Below are 14641 nucleotides of genomic sequence, written 5' to 3'. Positions count from 1 at the left end.
AACCCAAAATCACTGCACATGAACCATGTCCTCCTTATTCTTTGGAGGAGGAATGCTCTTTGGTTGTCCCAGGTGTTTGTACCATTATCAATGCATCATTCCAAACTGATGTTGTATGGGTCTGAATCAGAATGGTAGTCTTGATACCATTGTTATAGAAGCTACTTCTAGAGACTCCTAGGTCACCTATTTTGCTTGGGTTTCCAAGTAGGGCATTGGCTTGGTTGGCAGCGTTCCTGCGTAGCCATACACAAACAGTATCTTTGCTCCTGTCCGATTCAGTGGGGGTCATTACGACCCAGGCGGTAAGTACGCCAACTTTACCACCATATTGTAAACTAAGTTTACACCATGGTGGATGGCGGATTTACCGCCCCATTCCAAGGTGAGTGGGGCGGTAAATCCCCATTTCCGATTTTCCCTTCCCCATTCCCATTTTTGCCCCATAGGGCATGATGGGAGTGGGGAAGGCGCTAATTACGCCACCGTAAATTACGGTGGCGTAATTAGCATCATGGCGGGTTAGCGCCATGGATTTTAACGGCTGCTAAAAGCAGCCGTTAAAATTGGAATCAGGCGTTAAGGGTTAACGACGGCGTTAACCCTTAATGCCTGGGTCGTAATGAGGCCATCACTGTCGGGGTTCCTCGTGGATTTTTACTGAACCACTGCCTGTTTCATCACTACAAAAGGTCAACACATTCCATGCACATGGGCTTTTTTATTCACATGTATGTGGATTACGCCCAAGGTGTCTTCCATTTGAACAGAGGGTATCAGGCTAGTGGGCTCCAGCTGTGTCATGTGTATTTTTTCAATGATCCTTTTTCAGATGTTGAACTTTTGTTCTTTTACCCACAGGTTTCAATTAGGGGCTGCCTTCAATTGCAACTTCCTGGATTACTAGTCATTCATTTGTCTCTGACCTAGAACCCTGATAGAACCCTGATTACATTGGGCCATAGAGAATGCACCTCCCCAGATCTGCATGCTACCTTTGAAAAACAGGGTTAACTTTGAATATATTGCCAGGTGCAGCAGTCCATTCATCAACCAGGTCCTCAGATTTTGCAATACAGGTTTCAAATCTGTTCTGCAACCTGGAACCTTAAATGGGCACCACCTTGAGTTCAGCTCATTGTCCCTAAACCCCATGCTAAATGAGGTGGAAGGTCCTTCTCCCTCAGGCACGGTTCTGTCTTCCCATTACGCTCAGCTGAATTGTTAACCACTTGCAGTTTAGACATGGTCTAAAAACACACAGTTTTCCTAAATAAATGTTCAGCATGATGTTGGTTGGCCAGTCCTCACAGGTAGGTCCTGTTTCTCTGGTGCCATGATGACTTCTTAGGAGATCGTGCTTTATACATCTTTTACCATATCGTTGATGGCATTGTATTTATTGCATGTATTCAATAACATGGATGCCATTTCAAGCAGAACTAATGTACATAGCAGGTGGTACATATCACAGAGGCAGTCCCTGGGTCGAGTGCCTTTACAATTGGTAGGTGATTATATGAATGAGAGGTTGATGAGATGGTAGCATAGAGTAAAGTAACATAGATCGATGATAAGGCCTAGAGACAGAAGTAAATAGCCCAAATCAAGTGGTCATTGCAGGTTGTTGCCACACATATAAACATTCAGTGCCTGGATGCGAAATGTTCTCGTAAGGGATGTGATTGCCTCATTAAGGGCTGGCCAGTGTGAGGCTGTGAGGCACTCGTACTGTGGTTAGCATGTGAGGCACTCGTACCGTGGTTAGCAAGTGTTTAAGGCCTCATTAAGGGCTGGTCAGTGTGAGGATGTGAGGCACTCGTACCGTGGTTAGCAAGTGTTTAAGGCCTCATTAAGGGCTGGTCAGTGTGAGGATGTGAGGCACTCATACCGTGGTTAGCAAGTGTTTAAGGCCTCATTAAGGGCTGGCCAGTGTGAGGCTGTGAGGCACTCGTACCGTGGTTAGCAAGTGTTTAAGGCCTCATTAAAGGCTGGCCAGTGTGAGGATGTGAGGCACTCGTACCGTGGTTAGCAAGTGTTTAAGGCCTCATTAAGGGCTGGTCAGTGTGAGGATGTGAGGCACTCGTACCGTGGTTAGCAAGTGTTTAAGGCCTCATTAAGGGCTGGTCAGTGTGAGGATGTGAGGCACTCGTACCGTGGTTAGCAAGTGTTTAAGGCCTCATTAAGGGCTGGCCAGTGTGAGGCTGTGAGGCACTCGTACCGTGGTTAGCAAGTGTTTAAGGCCTCATTAAAGGCTGGTCAGTGTGAGGATGTGAGGCACTCGTACCGTGGTTAGCAAGTGTTTAGTCCTGTCTTGCGAGAAGGAGCAGAATTGGAAGGATACACAGAAGAATGAAGGATGGCAGGGTTGAGGAGAGAGGATAATCACAGGATGATGGTGTGAGAGGGGAGTAAGAGTGAAATGGAGGCAGCTAGGTAGGGGGGCTAGACCTTGAATATATTTACAAACGAGTAGCAGGAATGTAAAGAGAGAGCAGTTTGACATAGATGGTCACCCAGTGTGGTGAAGGGAGGAGAGGATCATGAGAGGTTGTAGAGGGTGCTTGTAGTGAAGTTGCGATCCTTGTTGAAGGAAAAGACGGAGTAGAGAGGAAGTCGTAGATTAGGCTGCAATAGTAGTCCCGTTTAATGAGCACAAGCGTTGAGATGTGGGTTTTAGTAAAGTAAAAAGACAGATGTTCTTACTGATGAAGGGGTTACTCCTGGCTGCAATGGCCTTCGTCATGATGACTTGTTACAGTCTAAAGTCACAGTCGAAGAAATCCCCAAGTTTGGGAGTCTTAAGGGAGGAAGTTAGAAAGATGGTGAGGAATGAGTTGGGAGAGTCTGGTGGATGTTGGAGGAAGCAAGAAAGCGTAGTTCTTTTTTGGATGGATTTCTATTGTGGTTACCATAACAACAACAATTGATACTACTCAGTGTCACCTATTGTGATTCAAGATCCAGGAATTGCTGGATTCACGTCCAACAAATATACGCCATACGTTCTCCTGAAAGTCATAATTCAGTTTCTCTCTGTCATCAGGATGTTAACAGTTATGAAGGAGTATAAAGGAATGTGAGGAGGAAGCACATGAAGATTGTGGAGCCCGCTGCCACGACAACCGCATCCAGCAGCAATCTTATTCTGATTGCTAAATTGGGGTTCCCCGGTTTACCTAATACATGAAGGAAACTATATTTATTGTAACAGAATCGGTGTAGCTAAAGTCATTATTTAAATATAATATTGAGACAATCCCTTCCTTGCAGATAAAGGAATACGAAACACTCCCCACCTCCTGTGATGGCACTAGTAAGGTTGATTACATTACTCAAAAATAATTTTCAAAGGTTAGTTCAAAATATATATATATGAGAGCTTATAAAACGTGTACAATGAAAACCATGAAGTGTCCGGTTTAACGCGCATATTTCTCTTTTCTGTATTCTGAAGGCTTCTTTTGTGCTGATGATAATGCTGGCGGGTCCAAACTCCCTCTACTTCTCCAACAAGCCTTTTGGTCTCCTCATCATTGGTGGCATGCTCATGATCCCCAACGTACTGACGTTTCTGAAGAGCGTGTGGAAATTGACCTTCAACCCTTCAAATTCTCCATATAAACGTGTCTTAATGACGGTAAGATCAATTTCACCGTAGCATTCAAAGTAATAGGGGGAAAAGGGAGAAGCAACACCCTATGCTCCAAATTATACAATTTTAACAAGGAGGTGCGGTGTTGTAGGTGTGAAACTGTCAATTGTGGAAACAAGAGAATACATTCTTTGACGCCGCCCATTGCTCAAGTTGTGTTACACTGGAAAAATCCCTCTATCTCCCTGTGTCTTGTTACTCTTATCTGCCAAACCGGGGAGCCCCAAGAATCAGGCTAACAGCTTGTGTTAGCTTGTTATGTTATGTTACTTTTATATAGCGCCTTATGTACTATTGGTATGGTCTGAAGGCGCTGGTAGGTTGAACGCCCTTGGGAATCAAAGTTCAAGTCAGTAGACAGAGTAGAGAGAGTCAAAAGGTGCGCGTGAGCACCGGATATGTGTGCAGCTGGTGTGGCATTGTAGAATGAGGACCTTAACAGTAATCCATAACTAGCAGCATGAAGGTAAGGTGAATGATCAATTCTTATTGTAAGAGTGTGCTCTGAATAGGGTTTTGTCAGCAGAGTTGCTTGCACATATCAGTGGCTTTTCACCAGTTTGGTACAGATAGATCGGTCACTGCTATTTCTTTCTAAATAGGGATAAGGGGCATGTTTGTTTATTTCAATAATTACTTTTTGAATATGCAAGGACATCTATCAACATTCAGCTCTAAATAAATCATATGAGAAGCATGGTTGGTCTTGGATTGGGTTTGTGTTGATAGAGGTGGCATGCAGACCTGCCTTCGCGCAGGCAAGCACGGCTGCTGATGTGGATGGCTTGGGATCCTGTTGAAATGTCACAAAAGCATACTTAATGCAAAGTGGACACTGGGCATTGCCATAGGACATTCCCAGTGCAACAGCAAGTGGCTTGGGGGTGAATTAGACTTGGCTAATGGCCATGCCCAAGCCAAAGTGGCCACTGAGTATGTCAGAGTCCAATGGCTTGGAGATTCAGACATGGACATATGGAATAAGCACAGGCCATGCTCAATGGACACTTCAGGTGGCTTGGGGTTGCTCAGAGCATAATTGAAGTGCATAGCCTGGGTATATTGGCCACTGGCTGTACCCACAGCCCATGCCCATTGGGAACAATTGGTCACTTGGTAGGGCCAGTGCTATGGTTCTAGGCCATGCCTGGCAGACACAAAGAATGGAAGGCTGTGTCTGGGGAATGGACAATGGTTATGCCCTCAGAAATTCACCGCTGGGTTAGGACACAGGAGGGTGGCTCAGCGTGTCTGCGGCGTAGCCATTGGCCGTAGGGCATGCTAGCGACACATTTAAAGATCACCAATGCCCAGGGCGAGGGGGATTCCCAGAGGACTGCAATATGCCCCTTTTCAAAATATTTGCAATTTTTGTGCCGCGAGAAGCTGAAAAAATCTGGGGTCATAATGCTGGACATTTAAAAACATTTCCCACACCCAAAAAAGAGGATGGTTTTCTTTCAACTAGCACATCGTGCTCCCCTTTAATAACAGTTGTGGAACTAGACCAGGACATTCAAACCAAAGTGCTCGATCCTGGCCTCAAAAATCACACTCTTCATCCGTGTGTAGGTCTACGAGCTTGAAGCACACAAACGAGGATTTTGGCCAGTTAAACAACTCTGGGACTGTTTTCACTAAACAAGTGAAACCACACCTTTGCTTCAATACACCAGTGAAAAAAAGTTTTCCCTATGAAAAATGGAACGGAATTTTTTGTGCCCCATTAGAACTTTTACCGCTGTACCTATTTTACAACCCTTTTGTGAAAAAACGTAGTCACATATTTCATAAAGTTATTTGCAGATATGTCAAATGTCGCCAAAGTTATAAACGTCTGAAAAAGTGTTCTTCCTATGGGAGTCAAACTCAACCATAACTACAGATTTGCTAAAGCTAAAGGAAATATTGAAGCCCTTTTCTCCAGAACTTAATAAAGTTTGTAAAGTTTTACAGTAAACTTCGCCAAGTGTGTGAAGGTGCAGTCCTGTTACTTTGCACATCCCACATACAAGCACTTTGTGATACATTTTACCATTAATTGTATCCTAGAAAGCTGGAATGCCATAAGAATAACCATGTTGTGAGATATAAAATCACAAATATAAGCTCACCTCGTTAAATAAACACAATCTGCTGTGAGATGGTTGCAAAAGACAGTTTTTAATCTTCAATCTTTACATGGACCTGCTTGGAACCTTCCTGGCTACATACAACATCCACATCTACTAATGTGCAGATGACTAACAGCTCCACCTCAAGATATCCTCCATCAAAGACATCCACAGCATCCAGCCGTGGATATGCAGTGCTTACCTGCAGCTCCACTGCTCTAAGACGGAATTCCTACGGCTTAGTCCCAACCGCCTCTCCTGCGGATAATCAAGCTTTTCATCCCAGAAAACAGCTTCAGATCTGCTGTCCATGTGGCCATTTTGAAAAACCTGTAACAAAGGCACGGCTGCCACCGGACCCATGATTTTACCGGCACCTGTGAATGGGCCATTAATGGGTCATGCCGAGGTAGGCGGACCCGGTAATTGCACATTCGCGGGTGCCGACCATAAAGGACTCCCCATCTCCATTCGGCCCCCTAGGGCTGAATGGGATTGGGGAGCTCAGAGGCACCGGCACAGTTCATAACAGTGCTGGTGCATCCACGAGTTGTACTCGCTATGGCCGCACTGCCTGCCAGGTCGGACCTAGCGGGCAGAGCGAGACCCGCAAGCACAACTCGTAGTATGGCGGTACGGTAGCAATGATGCCAGTAGCGATACCGGCGCCCTTGTTGCCTTACCGCCATACTTATAATGAGGCCCATTGAGTTGCTCCATTTTGACCAGGCAAGGATAGAACCCAAACTTTGATTGTATCTGATCACAAGAGATGGACATTTTGCGCAACTCCGCCCTTAACAACATAAAATTTAATTTCCTACATCTCAAAGTCACCGCAGTCTGTCTCGGGTTCCATTGACCTCTCAACTCAACTCTTTCCCTGCTGTCCTGCAGAAGTCTCCCAGAATGTGAGTTAGGAAGCAGCAGAGTATTGCTAGCGGACTGATGCAGGCAGCAAACACAGCCTCGCTTCTGGCAGTAGATACTCTACCAGAACACTTCATGGTAACTAAGGATGAATCCACCAGTTGTGTTGGGTGTTTATGCAAGATAAGCCAATGAAACTGATTAATCACTCATGTCTGGATTGGTTTGACTTTTTAGAGCATAGATCCAGAAGGTTTCCCATGACCAGGCTGAGCACCTCATTTTAGTTGACATGGTGAAATTATGGGAAAGAACCTGACTGATTTTACAATCTGTGCGGTGAGGCTCTTTCTCGCAATGATGATCCATCTCCCCCATTTGCGGAGACAGATCAGTGTATGACTGGATGCGCGCCGTGAAAGGTGAGGAAATTCAGATCAGTCTGGATTTCCGCTCCCTTCACCACATGCATTCGGCAAGGATCTTTGCCACGCAGGCTTGTGCACAGCAAGGAGCAGAAATGACTGCCACCACTGCAAGAATCACGGACTAGAAAACCAGCCATAATTTCTGCAAAGAACCCAGTTCTAGTAGATTTTCAAATGTCTATCCTTGGCAGCATGAGGTAACCACACTGGTGTGGGAAAACTCATGCGACCGATGCTTGGAATGGGCATACACAAAGACAATCTGCACCAACCAGGTTTTGCCACCTTTTCGCGGCATCCCCCGCATTCAAAATGAAGGTGTCCAGATCATGCAAAACTTAGGTCTACAAGTTGACTGAGAATTTCCAACTCAACTAAGCCATCAATCCACGCCCTTTGGTAAAAATCTCCTGCTGCCTAACTTATACCCAGCAGTTCATAGTGTGAGTGTGGTGTCAGAAGTGTGAAAATGTGCACATGGAGACTAGCAGGATGGATGGAGATAGTGGACGTGTGTGATAAAATGGTTCTTCTGTGCGAGAATAGGGTTTTTTTTATACTTTTTCAGTTCAACGTCTACTTCCGTCTGCGACTTGGGCAGGCAATTACACCCTGATGGATGTTTCGCAGGTGTTTTCCCAGCGTAATTGTGTTTCTGAATCGGATGGCACTTTAACCTGGTTTCCGAGAGGCGCAAGTTCTTTCTGGATTCACTTGAAAGCCCAGTGAATACCCCGCTCTGGTGAAAATCACCAAAGAACGAAACTTACGCTAAGCCTTTTTTTTTTAAAGTGCTCACACAGCCCGCGGGCATCGAGGCGCTATTACAGGAATATGGGCCTCATTATATAACTATTGCGGAATGGGTAAACGGGCGCCGCTAATGGTGGCGGCGCCTTTAAACCCATTCCGCAATATTACGAGGTTCCCTTGTGGGACCAGATGTGGACGTCTGGTTTTACCAGACGTCCAGAGTGGCTCCCGCGAGGGGACCAAGGAGCTAACAACGGGCCGATCGTATTCGGCCCGTTGTTAGCTCCCACACCCATTCCCATTGCGCCCTATGGGGGCTCAAATGGGAATGGGGAAGGTCCGGGCCCGGGTTCCCTGAAGGAGGAATTACCAGGCCCCCCAAACTCAGAATGGCCCAGTAATTCCCCATTCAGGGAAACCGGACCCGATTTGGAGGCAGCCATGGCGCCAATAGCACCATGGCTACCTCCAAAGTCGTAATGAGGTCCTATGTCTTAGTTGTGTATTTATAACATGCTTAATACCCAGAGGTTTCTAAGCATGCACCCGGGGATCGAACCTCTGTTGTTTGCAAGGCGAGCACGTTTCTGCTTGAGCTATCCTCCCGTGACCTTTTATTACACCAAAAAATGGTATGATAATCTGAAGCGCTTTACATAAAACCTATTTACATACAATATCACCCAACCAAAGTTGGTACTCATTTATCGACCTCCGAAGGATGACAGGCTTAGACGGTCTCAGAAGGATGACAGGCTGAGACTGCCTTGCCAGGATTCGAATCTGGGACTTGTAGATCGCACACAGATTGCAGCAACGAGTGCTCAACCCGCTGAGCTATCTTACTTGTGTGTTACTGAATCGGGACTTAGGTGTTTAAGCACAGCAGAGTATATAGATTCATGCCAATTATTCATGAGCCCACTGAGAAATGTTATAGGTAATAACCCTAAAACATATTTCCATCAAACATGCCATGTCCGTGGTACTTGATATGATTGGTTATTTATAACGCGCTTAATACCCAGAGGTTTCTAAGCGCGGACCCGGGGATCGAACCTGTGTTGCTAAGTGTGGTCTCGCTTCTAAGGCGATCAAGTTGCCCCTGAGCTATCCTCCCGAGACTTGCTCACACTTAATATGCTGCCTGACAGGAATGAGGACTGTGCTTTAAGGCGCGTAGTCTACCAGGAACACGATGGCTATCTCGTTTATTAGACACGCAATGAACATCAGTCACTTGGTGAGTTGGTGCGTGCCTTGGCTTTACAAGAGGTACTCATGCACGCACAGAGTGATTGATTGCTCATTCCGGATTCTTGCAAGAAGTGAAGGCTGTCTACTCGGCAGTACATCTGTTCTTGTTTACAAAAATGGCTGATGAGTTATTTGCATTTTGCATGTAAACAGTTTTTGTGAAATAAAGAAATGAGACAGAAAGACGAATCCACACATGGGCCGGCCGCATTCCAGAAGTTAAGCGACCAAACTGCACCCACTTGCACAACAATGCATCACTCAGTCCCACGCCTTCATAATGCTTTGTCAATACCAAATGTGTCAATTTGGCACCAGGACCTTCCTTAAGTGTCTGTTGCTTGGTTGTGTGGGGATTATTTTGTGCACAATTGTGGGGATTCTTAGTACAGAACATTTACCAGGACAAGGAACTGCCACAAAAAGTTACAAAATGTACACCGGCCAGGGGCTGGTATGCGTCATACACCCCCCAATCCCTCCCCCACCTTCCACTTGGGATGTTTGGGATACTTTAGGAGGAAGCAAATGCACACAATCACACCAGGGTGCACATACTGTAGCGTGGTGCTCCTGGCTACTCCGTGCCAGGTGGATGCTCACCTCAACTGTGCATGCTGCACGATACATTGGTGCACATGGTTTATAGTCATTGCATCGAATTAAATAGCATCGAATGCCTTACCATCGTAAAAAGCATCGAAAAAAAGCATTGAAAGCATTTTTTTCATTTATTTAATGAGGGGGTCCCCCCAACCATCCTTTTTTAACCTTTAAAACCCGTTACAATTAAAATAAACCCTTTACCTTAAAAAAATGCATTCAATGCTTTTTTTCAATGCATTTTATTTTTGGTAATGCATTGGATGCTATTTAATTCGATGCAATGACTAGATACCGTGCACACAATTCTCGGTCTGGCACTAGGACCACTGAATTGATACTTACACTGTATCCCTGCTTAACTCTTGCCTCTAAACCAAGGTGCTATTGACATGACAACTATTGTGTTAGATTGACGTTTCACTCTGCTCAGCAGATTACACTAGTAAATGCAAAACAGATCGTTGCGCTCTTCTTGCTGCTGTCTCGTGCAAGTCAGGGTCCACCTAATTCCATCTGCCCAACAAGTAATGTTTGTGTCCACCTCCACAATGTACATGCGGACTCTCCGAACGAATTAGTTCATTTAAATACATTGATTACATTCAACAATTAGATTCATCTCAAATACAAAAAGTCAGATTAACTGGCCATTGCCCATCTCACAATTTAATCTGGATTTTCAAACAAGTTCATAATTGAAGTTAAAAGATCTGCCTGCGAATGCCTGGCTGCTCTAGTGATAGTAGAGTGATGTTTTGCTAAAGAGCACTGCTACCTCTAAAAGATTCCCAATCCTAATCGTATCTCCTAAAATGTACCTGCGTGTAGAGTGCATGACAAGCATTAATAGCCACTGAAAGGATTCACAATCCTAATCCTATCTCACAGAGTTAACCTGCGGGTTCACTTATGGCAATGAGCATTGATAGCCACCAAAAGGATTCACAATCTTAATCCTATCACCAAAGGTTAGCGTGCAAGTGGAGTGCATGATGAGTATTAATAGCCACCAAAAGGATTCACAATCCTAATCCTATCACCTAAAGTTAGCGTGCAAGTAGAGTGCATGATGAGTATTAATAGCCACTGAAATGATTCTTAATCCTAATCCTAGCTCCCAGAGTTAACCTGCAAGTGTAGTTATGGAAATAAGCATTGATAGCCACCAAAAGGATTCACAATCCTAATCCTATCACCTAAAGTTAGCGTGCTAGTAGAGTGCATGATGAGTATTAATAATTAATAGCCACCAAAAAGATTCACAATCCTAATCCTATCACCTAAAGTTAGCGTGCTAGTAGAGTGCATGATGAGTATTAATAATTAATAGCCACCAAAAAGATTCGCAATCCTAATCCTATCACCTAAAGTTAGCATGCAAGTAGAGTGCATGATGAGTATTAATAGCCTCCGAAAGGATTCTTAATCCTAATCCTAGCTCCCAGAGTTTACTTGTGAGTGTAGTTATGGCAATAAGCATTGATAGCCACCAAAAGGATTCACAATCCTAATCCTGTCTTCCAGAGTTAACATGCGGGTTTAGTTATGGCAATGAGCATTGATAGCCAGCGAAAGGATTCACAATCCTAATCCTATCACCTAAAGTTAACGTGCAAGTAGAGTGCATGATGAGTATTAATAGCCACTGAAAGGATTCTTAATCCTAATCCTAGCTCCCAGAGTTAACCTGCGAGTGTAGTTATGGAAATAAGCATTGATAGCCACCAAAAGGATTCACAATCCTAATCCCATCACCTAAAGTTAGCGTGCAAGTAGAGTGCATGATGAGTATTAATAGCCACCAAAAGGATTCACAATCCTAATCTTATCACCTAAAGTTAGCGTGCAAGTAGAGTGCATGATGAGTATTAATAGCCACCAAAAGGATTCACAATCCTAAACCTAGCTCCCAGAGTTAACCTGTTAGTGTAGTTATGACAATGAGCATTGATAGCCAGAGAAGGATTCACAAAACTGATCCTGTCACCTGAACCTAACGTGCAAGTAGAGTGCATGATGAGTATTAATAGCCACCGAAAGGATTCACAATCCTAATTCTGTCTCACAAAGGTAACGTGAGAGTGTATTTATAGCAATGAGCATTGATAACCACCGAAAGGATTCACAATCCTAATCAGATCTCCCAAAATTATGGTGAGAGTGTATTTATAGGAATGAGCATTGATAACCACCGTAATGATTCACAATCCTATCTCACAACATTAACCATCAATTCTTGTACCCTGCTACTTTGACCGCACAATTTTAATTTTACATTTTCAATTAACTGGACCCTCCTGAGCTGCTGTATGTTTGTTAGGCATATTGGTTCCTGCAGGGAGAACACATTTTGAATCCAAGGGCTCACTCCAACATTTGTCTTAATGTCTTTTGTTTAAATGCAAAGTTTCACCCTAGCCCATTTTGAACATTTCCTGAGGATATTACAATAAAAGCCTAAAAAGGGTGGCAAGCACAATAGAGATTATTGTGCGTAGGTCAGCCCTGTCTGCCTCTTTTCACCTTTACCTCTGGGTTAGAACTGACAAAGAATGACCTTCCTTTGCTTCCTCTGTTAGAAAATATGATGTCCAGTGTAGCGTATGGGGTGACGTCTCATGAACCGTACACTGCTGACACTCGGTCTGACCTTGTACCAACTGACTGCTTGTTTTCCCTTTCCTCTTGGAACAGGTCTGCTCGCTTGAAGCCATCGCTGCTCTTGGCACAGCTGTACTCGCCCTAGTAGCCCTACCTCATTTTAACGTCGTGAGCAACACAATGATTCTCAACAGCATCTGCTTCCTGCCTTCCATTTTGCAAGTGGCCCATCAGAGATGGAGACCAGAGATGAAGATGGTTCTACCCGCGCTCTCCATCCTGCTCACCATACTGGGATTCGTGCTGTTCGGTGTAGTGCACAACATCTATCTTACCAGCTCAGACATGCCCCAATCTCAGCTGAATGGTTATTTTGCAATCGCTATCATTGCAATATGTTGTGCATCCATCAACTGGTGGGAAAACTTCACATCCTTATATCAAAATGGACATATTCAGTTCCTAAGAAAGAACCTTGGCACTTCAAGAAATGTGGTCTACTTGTGCAGCAGCGTGATACGCATCCTTGTGACTGGAGTGGTGGTAGGCAGCTACGTGCCCATCACAGGTGGGCAGTGGTCCACTTTAACAAGTGTGCCAAGGGACGAGGTTCTGTTGGCATTCAGCCTCTTTGCCATCCAAGCGTTGTCTTCTGTCTTCTGCCACTGGTTCGGAGTCGTTGCTTGCAAAGTGCACTCCTTGAAACGCAGTTTTGCCTTCCCCATGGTGTGCACCACACTGGCTGTGGCTGTCGCTTTTGTGGCCGTTTTTGGAATTCAGTACGAAGAAGCAAGGACAAGATTTGGAGTTGCTGGGAATTGGAACTTGTCAATGTTCTGCTACCAGATGGCTGTGTGGAGGGATGTTGGCCCTTCCGAAGCCCAGAAATTGCTTTCGGAGATTAGCCACAATATTTGCCGTGTGGTGGTCATCAGAGAACAGTACGCTGTGGTATTTGTCTTGCTGTGCCTGTCTGGAATGTGCTGGTGGGTGGGTATGGTTCTCTCCACAAGCTACGTCTGGAGGCTGCAGATCCAGAGGATCGAAAGGACAACCAAACTTTTTGTCAGGCGTCTCTACGAGGCGGCCTTCATTGATCAGTCAATGCTGCTAAACATTAAGCTGCAGCACAACGAGCAGGACGCTCCTGCGGAGAACACAAGGTAAGCAGTGCTTCATTTGTGGGGGTGGTTATTGTCTCAGACACAGTTTGATCATGATATGTTGTTTTGGCAACTATATTATTGTGACTGCCAGTCACATAATAAACACTTATAGAATTTGAGCAAAATGTAAATGATGACTGTGTTTAAAGACACACTTAAACACGTGTCTCATGTTAAGATACGACGGGTACTTTATTTTATGTGTATATTGTTTGGCATACTACTGTGCAGCCATTTACTTTTGTGTGTTTAAAGTGACTTCCAGCAAAAATCGAATTTAGGTGTCCTTACAACTGTGCAGCCATTTTCGTTTTGTGTATTTGAAGTACCTCTAGCAAAAATCGAATTTAGTTGTCCTTACAACTGTGCAGCCATTTTCGTTTTATGTGTTTAAAGTACCTTTTAGCAAACATCGATTTTAGGGGTCTTTACAATTGTGCAGACATTTTCGTTTTGTGTGTTCAAAGAGCCTTTTCGCAAAAATTGAATGTAGGTGTCCTTACAACTGTGCAGCCATTTTCGTTTTTGTGTGCTTATTGTGCCTTGTAGCAGAAATCAAATTTAGGTGTCCTTACACCTGTGCAGCGATTTTTGTTTTGTGTGTTTAGAGTGCTTTGTTTGAAAATCGTTTTAGGTACATTCGCAATTCCTGTTGTTTCTACGAACCTTAGGACTTGCAGCACACCTATTGTTTTCTGTCTGCTTGGCAGCCTGGTGCGATTCTATTGCTGCATAGTGACTCTGACCCTCTTCCTGCCTCCTCTGACCTCTCCCGCCTCCTGCTCCCTCCCCCCATGTTGCTCTCAGTCTCCCCTGTTCTCTCAAACTGTTTCTCCATCTCCTACCTTCCCTCTCTCACAAAGTCTGAAAGGAAACTAAAACATGCTCTCCTAAGATCCAACCCTGGTCTGCCCATCGCAGACACCAACATCAATGCTTCCTCCAAACTATCACTGACATTCTCTTTACTGTTCCTTCAACTAACATATGGACCCCTCATATGGTCTCTGTCCTCTCCCCTTTCCCCCCTTCACCCATTACTAGCGCCAGTGTTCTTGGCTCACTTCGCTTCTTTCAAATGCACCATTAATGTCTATCACAATGGCACTCTCCTGGCCCAGGGCTCTCAGCCCAAACTTCTCCTTCTGGACAGGCGTCTTCCTTCCCACCTCAACTTCCCACCCTCGCCTT

At 44.7% G+C, this 14641-nt stretch overlaps 1 protein-coding gene across 1 annotated transcript in view; it reads left to right on the top strand.

Moving 5' to 3' along the window:
* The window catches only part of LOC138467576 (chitin synthase chs-2-like), a 282914-nt gene that overhangs the window by 44591 nt on the left and 223682 nt on the right, over positions 1–14641 (top strand). The window contains exons 3-4 of the mRNA XM_069607709.1: positions 3458–3640; positions 12378–13447. Coding sequence (XP_069463810.1) covers positions 3458–3640; positions 12378–13447 — 1253 coding nt within the window. The remainder of the gene's footprint in view (positions 1–3457; positions 3641–12377; positions 13448–14641) is intronic.

This window comes from Ambystoma mexicanum, chromosome 4q (assembly GCF_040938575.1).
Source record: "Ambystoma mexicanum isolate Mex_15411 chromosome 4q, UKY_AmexF1_1, whole genome shotgun sequence".
NCBI classification, from domain to species: Eukaryota; Metazoa; Chordata; class Amphibia; order Caudata; family Ambystomatidae; genus Ambystoma; species Ambystoma mexicanum.
This window is presented reverse-complemented; position numbering and strand designations above follow the sequence as displayed.